This window comes from Tympanuchus pallidicinctus, unplaced genomic scaffold, assembly GCF_026119805.1.
Source record: "Tympanuchus pallidicinctus isolate F22 unplaced genomic scaffold, pur_lepc_1.0 scaffold50, whole genome shotgun sequence".
Taxonomy (NCBI): Eukaryota; Metazoa; Chordata; class Aves; order Galliformes; family Phasianidae; genus Tympanuchus; species Tympanuchus pallidicinctus.
Window position 1 is genome coordinate 248818 of NW_026294770.1, and position 12434 is coordinate 261251.

Consider the following 12434-nt stretch of genomic DNA (forward strand, 5'->3'; position numbering starts at 1 on the left):
ACCTGGAAAAGCCCAGACTTGGATTTCTTTCCCTGGCTTCCAGGTGGCCCATGGGTCAAACGTATCCAATTTTATCTACTGTGTGTTGTTGCAACTCTTATGTTTGTACCTTGTATGATTCCATGTTTTATTCAGTTTATACAACGTGTTGTATCCTCACATACTTTGTAGCCACCTCAATGCTACAATGATGATGGATAAGTCCAACAGATCAGGGCAACATTTGTAACCAAGCCCAAGAAATCTTTTGTAGTAATTGTGTAACGATTACCTTCCCCTTCTCCCCCTCCTCCATCCCTCCTGCTTCTTTGCTGTCTCTGTTTTTCTCCCTTTCTTTTTCCCCACCACCTGGAGGGTCACTTATGCTTCATTTCGAGCAATCTTTGAGCCACAGGGCGGTGTGAGAATCCTTCTTTGTTTTTTTGGCTCCAAGCTTGCTTCCTGAGGTATTTCTTGTGATAAGACTGACTTGTCGAGAAGATGAGTGATGAGTGCTGTTGTGTGGCAATCAACATCACTGTGTGGACAATTTTAGCTGTTTGCCTTCGGAAGACAGGACGATGTAGCCTTTGATCCAGTAACTCCAGTTTGTTATGGGAGGCTGGGGGATGATGCCATTGTATCCTGTGAAGGCAAGATACAAGTTGGTGCCTCCCTGCTCCCTCTTACCTGCTGGCAAGGCCAGGAAGGTGGGAACAAAGGAGTTTCTGCTGAGATCCCAGAGCCAGAAGCTGCCACTCCAAGGAGAGCTGACTCAACCACTTTGGATTTGAGCTGTCACTCCAAAGACAGCTGACTCGACCGCTTTGAAACCATTGAAAGGGGGCCATCATCGCCATGGTTGTCATCGTTGTCAACAGAACAGCAATGCCTGATGACCCACCGCTACTGAAGATCAAAGACTGAACTACGAACCTCGCTGGATCCATGGTGGTGACTGTCTCCCTCTTGCTGCCTACATAGACTACGTGCTTCTTCTTTCCAATCTTTTCTATCACCCTCCTTCCCTTTCCCATTACCCTAATTCATAATAATGTCCATCCTCCCCTTCTGAATTTCCCTAATTAAGATTTGTAATAAACTGGTCGGACCAACATTTGAACCGTTGTTTCTTAATCACACATCCCACAGTGTACAGATATTGAAATAACCTCCTCTCCCTCCTATAAATTGCAGCGAGACACGTGGGAAAGTGGAATAGAGACAGAGGGCCAACCCCAAGATAAACCATGCCTTCCCAGTTCTTGATGGCCTTTGAGAACACCTTCCTCTGAGTCTCATTCCCCAGCTCTGCTCCTCACAAAGCAGGATGAATAGATTTCCCCAGAGCGTGTGGGACTTCTGTCTTCACTGGGCCTCCCCAGTGCACAGAGATCCCCTCTTGTGGGTGTCATTTGTGGAGGTCTCCATTCACTTGATGCACTCAGTGTTCAGGGAGACCTGTGTGAGGAGAAACACAGCAAGGCAGGGACTGATGGTCACTGGTGATGGAGGAGCATTTAGCAATGTCTTCCTCTCCTTCAAGAGAGTGTGCTTGAAAAAATGATGGTCTGCACTGTACACTGACCTCCAAAATCCAGAGGACTGATGGAATCTCCCTAGTTTGCTCCCATCAAAGACATCCCTTTCTTCCTTAGCATTCTCTGTTTATGGGGAAAAAAAAAAAAAAAAAAAAAAAAAGAAAAGAAAAAAAGGAAAAAGAAAAGAAAACAAACAAACAAACAAACACTAACAGAGAAGGAAACGTTAAGGGATGCATAAAGTGTTTAATGAGTCTGAGGAGAGAAATGATGTCACCCCAAGCAGAGGCCATGTGTGCTGTGAGCAACAGGAGCAGATAAGAATCTGTTCCCCTTCATTCCCCTTTACATTGCCACAGAGCTATACTTCCTAGCCCAGAGTTTTTGCTCTGGGAGATGAGCAGCCAGCCAGGGTTCATTTTTGGGGGTACTAACAGAGATTTCTGAATGGAAAAGACAAAACAAAAAAAACAAAAAAAAAAAAAAAAACAGATAGGAAGAGTGAGCAACAAAGTATATCAGTAGACTCTGCATGTTAACAGAGTGGCCACATTGTTCACTATGAGCCTGTATTGCAGAGTAAAAACAGCAACACGTCTCCTTTTCTGTCCAGTGCCATGTTCAGCATTCCGGGGGTCCTTGTCTGGGTCAGCGTCCAGCACCTTTAGCAGGGGGGGCACCTTCTGCCACAGCTGCGGTTGGAAATGCAGGAGAGGTCAAAGCCCCCCGAGGTGATGGGCACGCCCTCAGAGCTGAGGATGCTGCCAACAGCAGCGGAGGTGGAGGAGCCCACGGCGGTGTTCTGCGGGAAGGAGCTGAGGATGGGTCCGGGCAGGGTCACCACCACGGGAGAGGGCTGGATGATGATGGTGGAGTTCTGGCACTGCCTGACACAGGGCTCATTGCAGCTGCTGGCCAGAGGGGTCGGGCCGCAGGGCTGGCACGGCTGGCACTGGTCACAGCAGGACATGTCTCAGGGATGGAGGTGCACCTGTTTGGAAACAGAACATGGGGATGCGTGAGGACCAGCCTAGCATCACACTATGAGGAAATCAATGTACATGCAGTGCTGGGAAATGAAAACAGTTCAGGGATGTCGATGGGATTCTTGGTCTCATCCTGACAGAGCCCAATGAAAGCCACTGGAACATATTCAGCTACTACCTAGACCCTAGCCCACAAGACGTCTCCTTACAGTCCTACCCTCTTCTCATGACAAACATTCTCCTCACCTCTCTCATGACAAGCAGAGTCAGGCACGGAACACAGCTGATAACAGCTGAGAGTTCCACTGAGCTCAAAACTCTGTTTGCAGAAGGAAGGATCTTCACACACTCACCTGGTTCCCAGAAAGAAGGAGGCAGGAGAAGTGGATGAGTTGCAAGGAGCTGGGCTGGCTTTTATAGTGGACCCAAGCTGCCCCATTACCAGAGGCATCCCTTGCAGCAGTGATTATTTTATGACAAGAAACTTTTGAATGCAAAACATCCCAGCTAATGGTATGGACTGTGTGTTATTTTTCCTCTGCTGCTACTTCTCACATCCTGATTTATGTCACTCCCATTGCTCATGGAAGGCATCTGTTGAGTGGCAGGAAGAAAAACCCAAGCGTTTCCAGGCAGCGCACATCAGTGTGGGCAGAACACTCGGTTCACATGTTGGAAGAATCCAGAAGAGGCAAAAGATATCAACGTGATTAGTCAGGCATTGGTGTGAAAAGACAACCAGGGCCTGTGTGCTGGATTTTTTCAGTTGCCTGGGTACAGAGGTTTTGCATGATTCCACACGTATGTGCATGAGCAGCTGTTTGTGTGACATGTGTGTTCCATGCAACAACATGTGTTCTGGTCACATCAGGGGCACTTCAGGATGCCAAAAGATTCTGTTAATCTGTGTCTTCCTGCTAACAGAGCTAATGGAGAGGAAAGGAACTGCAAGGCACCTTCAAATATCATCAGGTTCAAGTTTCTGACGTCGTTAGTGCTAACCACAAGGAAAAGCATGCTCATGAAAGCATTATCAAAATGTCTGTCAACCCTGACAAGCACAGGGCATCATCCACATCCACAGGAAGCCTGATCCAGTGTTTGACCACCTTCACATATGTCTATATTTTTCCTAGTGATACAAGTTGTGGCAATATTGTCCAGCTTGCCAATGCTCCTCGATGGATACTCTGGAGTCTGTTTAGGAAACAGGAAGAATCTGAGGTCTTGTGCCAATGATCTACCTAAGTTCTTGAATTAAGTAGATATTGGAAGTTCCACTTCAATTCAGCTAATATTGTGAATGCAATTGTTGTGTGATCAAGGCAAGGAGCTAACTGAGCAATGGTGAGGACAGGGTTCATGCAGTGAACACAGTGACGAAGATTACTGACTTCATGCAGAAGGCTGTGGGACCACCATCACAAAGAGGCTGAACGCGTGCGACAAGGTGGAACCCTTTGTTCATGATTTTGTGGGGAAATATGGAAAATCTGTGCACCATCTGGGAACATGTTTGCATGTGCAACATTAGTAATGAATGTAAGTTGCATATCTCTTGTGTGACATATTCATGATAGGTAGAGCTCATCCCCCATGCATCCAGCACCAAAAATAAAGAATTTCTGCTTCCTGACACTCCAATTTGAGTCTTAGAGTGATTCATGGTCGATTGATTTACAGTCTAAGACTGGAGCCTGAACATCACAAAGCAAGGATGGCATGGCACATCATGACCATGGCAAACAGGCCATCGAGAGAGACAGTTAAGATGGTTGAGACTGGAAGGTGGTGATAACCTGGAACAGGAAAGAGGCCCTTGCTTTAGTCACAGACATGCAGCTTCAGAAGAGGATGCAGAGATGCCGTCAGAAAGACCACAGCTCCATGTGAGATGAAAAGTTGCTGGGAAGGCATAGCGAGAAAAGTGTCCTATCTGGTGGCAAAAAGACAGCTAAGGAGATTGTATGTCCATTGGACCATGAGACAGCAGAAATAATGAGCAGTTAAGTCTAACATAATGAAAGCTTCTTTTTCCTATATTTTCATCATGAAAATTGGGCATACTTCTGTGCATGAGATGACAAAAGATGCATCCAGTGGTTTCTGGTTGAGTAATGTCATTGCGATGCAGCTCTCTGTCATTGCTCAGGAGTTCTGACAGTTGAAGCATGGTCCTCGTACATAGGAAAGATTGAGAAAAGGAAATCAGGGAACTACTGGTAAATTGTACCCCACTCAATTCTTCAACGATGTGTTTTTGAGTAGATGTCTGTAGATGCCACTGCCGGACATCCGAAAGACAGCGAGGTGGTTTGGAGCAGCCCGGGGCGGAGCTGGCGGCGGCGGTGGGGAGGAGGAGGCGCGGGCGGAGCAGAGCCGGGGCTGGCGGGGCTGGCCGCGGTGCTCCTGAGTGCGCGGGGCCGGACTGCGGGGCTGGCGAGGGAGCCGGGCCGCTGTAGCCTCTGTCCGTCCAGCTTCACTCCGACCTCGTGCACTTCTCTACTCGTCCATGAAAATCGTGGTTTGGGATTTTTGCGTTTTGGAGAGAATGGATTTTCTGAGTTTGCTTCTTCTTCTCTTCTCGGCAGCGGCTGTGAGCAAAGCCCAGGTACAACAGGAGCTGGCGGCAGAGACCAGCGAGGGCACCGGCATCAACATCACCTGCTCACACCCCAGCATACAGGCCAATAACATCCAATGGTACCGTCAGCTACCGGGCCGAGCCCCTACATTCCTCGTCAGCGCCGTTACAGGCTCCAAGGAGGTGCCGGACCCGGAGGGGCAGCTGTGGGTGTCGGCAGACCGCCGCTCCAGCGTTCTGCGTCTCGCCCGGCCCCGGCTCGGGGACGCGGCGCTGTATTACTGCGCCGTGGGCGCACGGGAAGCGAAGCCGGGGCTGCGGCCGGGCACGAACCGCTTGGGGCGGGGCGGGGGCACAGTGCCGTCCGGGCCCGCAGGGGGCGCTGCCGCTCCTCCCTCCCGGCGCCGCCGAGCTGGCAGTGCTGACATGGAACGCGTCCCTCGCACCGCTCGGCATCTTCCGGAGAAAGGCGTTCCAGCTGCACACCTTCATGAGCTCGGCATGTCGAGGTCACGGACACCTCAAAGTGGCCCGCAAAAAGGCACTGTTTTGAGACAATGAATTTGTGTGAGAAGATTCAGGGCCGCTGGCAGTGAGGTGCTTCAGCAGAGGCCACTGAAAGGTGTGTTGGCTGTGGCAGCTACTGGCTCATGAAGGCTGTGGATCAAGTCCCTTCTCAGTTTAAAGCGAGTTACAAGTAGGTGACTGCACCCACTTGTTGTTGACCAGCAAACAGCAGACTGGCCAATCCTGAGCAAAGGAGGAGACCCACATGCAGGGTAAGGGATGCCAGGCTCCAGGCAGGGGTATTGGATGAGCTGAGGGCCCTTGCTCACACTGATGGGCTGTGATTGTGGGAGTGCTTGTGAGCCAGTGGGTGAAGGTGTGTGCTTCCACTGGGGAACTGCAGTCCTGATTAGCCAGAGAGGAGGAACAGGGCTTGGCTCTGAGCTTCGGGCTTATAAGAGAACTGGTGTTGTTACCTGTGGGTGTTGCTATGGCAGTGAGTGCCCTGCCTGTGCAGCCAGCAGAGTCATTTCCGGCAGCTCTGTCGTCTTGGGGCTGGGAGGTGGTTTTCTGCCTCTTGCTCACTCACAAACAGGAGGCTCGGTCTCAGCATGCACCGCAGCTCTCTCGTCCTCACTGCCTTCCTGGGACAACTGCTGGGTAAGTGCTGGCTTTTAGTCAAGGCACCCATCTTCTCCCCACAAAGCGCTCACCAGCCTCACTGGGCTTTGTGGCAAACAGCTCCTGAGTAACAATAAACCTTGGGCAAATGCTGACTGATTTTTGAGGTTTTCCTCCAGATCTCTCAAAATACTACTGCTGTTGGAAATGACAACAGGGAAGATGGAGAAGAGAGACCTGAGGACCCTCCTGTTTTTCTCTGCCCTTCTCTCTCCTTGTTTCTCTGTTGTTTTCTTCAGACCCACCTGCTCCCACTCCCAGAGATTACAGTCCTACATTTCATCCTCACCATAAGAAAGGAACAGCCAAATATCACTCTCATCACTCTGTATCTCATCTCTGTGTATAGTTCAGGGACTTAGGAGCACTCCAAGTTGACAAGGATGGGGAACCAGGATGCATCTTTTCCCTAGAGCTCCATGGGTCCCTCACCCTCCACAGCCATGACAGCTGTTCCATGTTCCTCTCAGGGATACAGCACAGGATTTGCTCTGGACCAGAAGCTCAGAGCTCTTCCAAAACCACCTTCATATGCCCAGACCTCAACAGCTTTCTGCTGGACAAAGGACAGGGAGCCTTCTCTCCTGCTGTTTTGTATCCATTCCATGGTGGCAGCCTGGAACCTTCCCTGCAGAGCTGCTCACCTTTGCTTTCTTCTTCCAGGTGCCGTGGGGCAGACCATTGTCAGCCAGCAAGAAGGACAGGTCACAGTGCAGGAGAGAAACACCTTCCAGACCACCTGCACATACCAGGCAGCTAACGTTTATGGCTTATTTTGGTACCAGCAGAAGAAAGGCCAAGCTCCCCAGCTGGTCACATATCAGGCAGCAGCAGGCTCCAAGCAGAACGGCCGTTTCACCACGTGGCTGAACACCACCGGGAAATACAGCCTGCTGCGGCTGGCAGAAGTCGAGCTGTCTGACAGCGCCTTGTACCTCTGTGCTGTGCAGGACACCCTGGTGCAGGGAGCTTCCTTGGCCGTGCAACAACCCCAGGGAGGGAGGAGGTGTGTGTGCTGGAGGCGGAGCTCTGGGGAAGGGGCCCTCAGCTCTCCTGGCAGCGCTGCTTCGCTGTGCACACAGAGATCTGCAGCCCAGCGTCCTCTTCCGGCAGGGACCGATGGCTGTGGCTTGAGAGAATGAAAAGTGACCAAGGAGACTGTGGCCTCTTTGCAGTCCCATGCAGATTGCTTCTTTGTTCTCTGTCATTTGCCCAAATTCCCTGCAGAGTGGACCTTCCCAGAGTGGCCCTTTCTGGAGAAGCTAATTGTCTTATGCAATCAAACTCCATAACAACAGTGTAGTTGTAAAAGCAAGTATGTTTATCTGCACTGTGCACACACTCTGCGTGCAAAAAAGGTAACCATAGTATGGTTTGTGTTGGAAGAGATGTTAAAGATGGACAAAGTAGTAAAAAGTAAATGTCCTGTAATGTCATTTAAGTAAATGTCAATGTGACATCATTAATGCTTCTTTTTCCTCCATTTTCATTCCAACTCTTTTAGTAGGACCTACAAAATCCCTGATCCTTATTCACGGACATCATAGAAACATACCAGTACTCCCAAAAGAGGAACAAAACCTTATGAGCACTTCATCCAGATGGACATGCTTGTGTCCTCGAGATGGGCTGCCTTCAAGGGCATGTGATTGATAGATGTCATTGTGATGCTGCTCTCTGATATTTCTCAGGAGTCATGACATTGAGGAATGGCCCTCATAGCAAGGAAAGAACAACACTGATGAAACACATCTTTAGACGGAGGAAGAAAGTGGATCTGGGGAACGACAGACGAGATGGAATCCATTCACTCTTTCCTCCACAACGTGCTTCGGAGCAAATGTCTTCAGATGCAACTAAGAGACAGAAACAGAGCGAAGCGGTTTGGAGCAGCCCGGGGCGGAGCTGGCGGCGGCGGCGGGGAGGAGACGGCGCGGGCGGAGCAGAGCCGGGGCTGGCGGGGGCAGCGCGGCGCGGGCGGCGCAGCGGCGGGATGCGGCAGTGCGGGGCCGCGGGGCTGGCGGGGCTGGCCGCGGTGCTCCTGGGTGCGCGGGGCTGCCGCCGGCGGGGCCGCACTGCGAGGCTGCGGGGGGAAGGGGCCGCGAACGCCTCTGTACGATTAGCATCTTTCTGACCTCGTGCACCTCTCTCTCCTCCTTCATGAAATTTCTGGGAGAGAAAATGGATTTTTTGAGTTTGCTGCTGCTTCTCTTCTCGGCAGTGGCTGTGAGCAGAGCCCAGGTGCAGCAGGAACCGGCGGCAGAGACCAGCGAGGGCACCGGCATCAACATCACCTGCTCACACCCCAACATACAGACCGACGACAACATCCAATGGTACCGTCAGCTCCCGGGCCGAGCTCCCTCATTCCTCGTCAGCGCTTTCAAAGGCTCCAAAGAGGTGCCGGACCCGGAGGGGCAGCTGTGGGTGTCGGCAGACCGCCGCTCCAGCGCCCTGTGTCTCGCCCGGCCCCGGCTCGGGGACGCGGCGCTGTATTACTGCGCCGTGGGCGCACGGGAAGCGAAGCCGGGGCTGCGGCCGGGCACGAACCGCTTGGGGCGGGGCGGGGGCACAGTGCCGTCCGGGCCCGCAGGGGGCGCTGCCTGCATGGCCGCCAAACTCCATCCTGACCGGGGTGCGCCGCCCTGAGGTCTCCACAGAAACGAGCGCTGCACCCATAGCAGCCGTGATTCATTGATCCCAAATCGAATCAAACTCAGCTGGGTCTGTGGCAGGGCTGCACGCCATGTATTTGTGGGGAACAGCAGGACTGACAGCATGGGCTGTTTGACACCAGACGGACATTCTCACAATTCTGTCCCATCTTCTATCCTCTCCTCCTTCCCCAACACACCACATATGAGAACCAGGAAGGAGAGGGGCCTGAAAGCAGAACTTCTGCAATGTGTCTAGTGAGGAAACAAATTGAGGAAATATCCTAGTGGAATGCAAGGTAACACAATGTGGTACATTATCATTGGAATGGAAGTGAATAAATCAAATAAATGAAAAAAGGACAGTGTACAAAAAAAAAGATCTTGCTCTAATGCTGAAGGGGAGATGGCTAGGGTGCACACACCACGGAGATGATCGGAAAGACATCCCAGCACTCCCAAGCAGTTTTATCTTTCCTTCTGAATGGAAAACAGAAACACAATGGTGAAGTGCTCTGGGAGCTGTAGTTCTTCTCATCTCAGGTACTCAGGTATTGAGGCACTGTCAGCAATCCACAGGACGGCAGCAGTAACTCTTTGAGTCCCAGTGCTCTGCATGAAGTCACGATGTGGAATGCCAAGAACAAAAACCATAAAGCAAGAACAACAGTGAGGTGGGCTGGACTACTGGGTTTCATTTCTGTTCCTCATCCTGCTGCCCTATGGAGGAATTGCTTGACCTCCTAGGACTCCTCTCACTGGGTTGCCCTGCACATCTGCAAAGTGTGCTGGCAGCTCATCAGGAGCCTTTATCTGCTCACAGCACTGCAGCCTTGCCCTGCCACAAAAGTCTCCTCAGTCAGCTCCCCATGACCTCAGCGCCCGCCTCTTCGGCCGTGTCTGTGCTTGATGTGAGTGTGGATGACAGGTGCTCACATGTACCTGAAGAGTACATGAGCTTCTACTTCTGTGCATGCATTTTTTGCATGTGCCTTTGTGAGTGTGAAGATGTAAATACAGCTGTGTTCAGGCACAGGTCTGCCATCGCCAGGGATATCTTGTTCAGCTGCAAGGGGCAGCGTCCAAGAGAGTAGCCTCTGCAGTGTGTCACAGCCTCCCATTCTTCTGGGAATGGAGAATGGTCTCCTTAAACACCCATCTTATACCAACCAAGAGCAGAACCATTCTCCCTTGGCTGCTCTGGAGACTATACACGATAGAAAGAAAAATCAAAAGCTGAAATGAGATGCAGAAATCTTTAATGAATGTTTACAGAGGAAAATGACGTCACACTGAGCAGAGGCTCCAGACTACAGGATTCATCCAGTCCCTTGTTGGAGTGTATGCAGGGCCAGTGTCTTCCTTGTAGCAGGGATTGTGTTGGTTCTCAAAAGCCTCATTGCCCATAGCAGGAGAAGGGGGAGAAAAAAAAAAAAAAAGAAGGTGGAAGGGAGGGGAGGGGAGGGAAGGGAAGAAAATGGAAATAGAGGAAATGAAAAAGAGACATGAGCTGTTTTCGGAAAACCCAGGATTGCCTCCAGCTGTCAGCATTTGCTTGAGGAGCTGAGCTTGGTCAGGTGATCCAGCAACGTGTTCGTGGCTCATGGAAGAATTTTTCCAGGTCCACGGCCAGTGGCTTCAGCAGGGCGGGCACCTTCTGCCACAGGAGCGGCTGCCCAAGCCGGACAAGTCAAAGCCCCCCGAGGTGATGGGCACGCCCTCAGAGCTGAGGATGCGGCCAACAGCAGCGGAGGTGGAGGAGCCCACAACGGTGTTCTGCGGGAAGGAGCTGAGGATGGGTCCGGGCAGGGTCACCACCACGGGAGAGGGCTCAATGACGATGGTGGAGTTCTGGCACTGCCTGACACAGGGCTCATTGCAGCTGCTGGCCAGAGGGGTCGGGCCGCAGGGCCGGCATGGCACACACTGGGTGTAGCAGGACATGACTTGGGACTGAGAAAGATAGCTAGAATGAAGAAGAGAACAAGGATATGTGAGAGACAACCTAGACAGCCTCTCACAAAGTATTGAAGGCAACAACTAAGGATGGAGGAGGAGGCTGTGATGGGAGGTCACAGCCCTTCGTTGTGCTAGGACCCTACAAATAGCAGTGTGGACCAGGGAGACTCTCACAGGCTGTATAAATCTACAGCGATGCAAGCTGTGTCCCAAGCACTCTCTGAACTGACATTATCCCCTCTATGGTCTCCCATAGCATGGAGCTCCACTATCTGATAACATTTCTATGGAGACAAAATCTCACTTTGCAAGAATTAGACAGAGGGCTTCACACTTACCTGTTCCCAACGAGAAGGAGACAAGAGAAGAGGATGGGAGAGCTGGGATCTGGGTTGCCTTTTATACTGGCACTTTATTGCTGCAAGCCAAGAGGCACTTTTGATATAGGCAGTAATTTTCTGACAAGCTAACCTGGAATATCTGCCATCTCTTCTCATCATATGGGCTGTGTTTTGATTTCCTGCAGTGCTACCTTTTCATTTCCAGATTATTTGCCGTGCTCATTCTCTAATGAAGGATTCTTTGAAGTGCTGCAATGAAAGGCCCAAAGATCTGTAGGGCAGGATTGCACTGGTGAGGCAGATGGCTTGGCTCAAGTGCTGGATGGGTCCAGAGCAGGCAAGTGACTTCAACGTGGTTCACTGCAGTGGGGCTGTTGGATGTACCATCCTCAGAAGAATCTCCAGCAAGCATCAGCTGGTTACCCAAATTTCCTGTACTTGAGGATGTGACTTGTGGTTCTCTTTCCCTGCCTTTTCAGCTCACTCAGATGGCAACTTATCTAAGCTTCTCCATGTGTGTCTGTCTTCTGCTGGGATATAATCCTATCCCATGTACCAGTGCCCTTAGAAAAGAGCTTGTGACTGTTTTGGCTTGTCCCCTCTCTGTGCAATTGGTCAGTTTACCAAATACATACATACATACATACATACATATTCACAGACCTGTAGAATGTTTTCTGTTGAAAGGGACTTGCAAGATCATCTAGTTCCACTTTCTCCACAAGCTGGGATACTTTCCACTAGATCAGATGTCTTGGAGTCCCATCCAGCCTGGCCCTGAACTTCCCAGCATTGGACATCCACAGCATCTCCACAGACAGCCTGTTCCAGTGCCTCACCATCCTCTTAGCAAGGAATTTCTTCCTAATATCTCACCTAATTCTGCTCTTTTTTACTTGAAAGCCATTGCACCTTGTCCTGTCATTACTTCCACTGATTAAGAATCCCTCCCCATCTCTCTCGTGGGCACTCTTCACATAATGGAATGCTGCTCGAGTCTTCTCCTCACTAGGATAAACAACAACAAATCTCTCATAGCAGAAGTTCTCCAGCTGTCTGACCACCTTCATGGCCCTTCTCTGGAGTCACTCCAGCAGGTCAGTGTCTTTCTTATGCTGGGGATGCACAGCTGAACACTCTATTTTCTGTGGGGTTTCACAAAAGTAGGGGGGAAATTCACATCCCTTGCTCTCCTTGGGCTT

The 12434-nt window shown here is 50.9% G+C and overlaps 1 protein-coding gene, 1 pseudogene and 2 gene segments (V, D, J or C); 3 read left to right on the plus strand and 1 right to left on the minus strand.

Moving 5' to 3' along the window:
* Positions 1-5651, plus strand: part of LOC128091747 (uncharacterized) — a 51242-nt gene extending 45591 nt beyond the window's left edge. Inside the window, exon 3 of the mRNA XM_052705004.1 lies at positions 5274-5651. Within this exon, the coding sequence (XP_052560964.1) occupies positions 5274-5651 (378 nt within the window). The remainder of the gene's footprint in view (positions 1-5273) is intronic.
* Positions 1-12434, plus strand: part of LOC128091741 (T cell receptor alpha variable 4-like) — a 45224-nt gene that overhangs the window by 27926 nt on the left and 4864 nt on the right.
* On the plus strand, positions 6152-8015 carry LOC128091706 (T cell receptor alpha variable 1-1-like). The segment is given in 3 exon segments: positions 6152-6257; positions 6942-7284; positions 7970-8015. Coding segments are annotated over 3 exon segments (423 nt in total).
* Positions 10332-11905, minus strand: LOC128091730 (feather keratin Cos1-1/Cos1-3/Cos2-1-like; annotated as a pseudogene).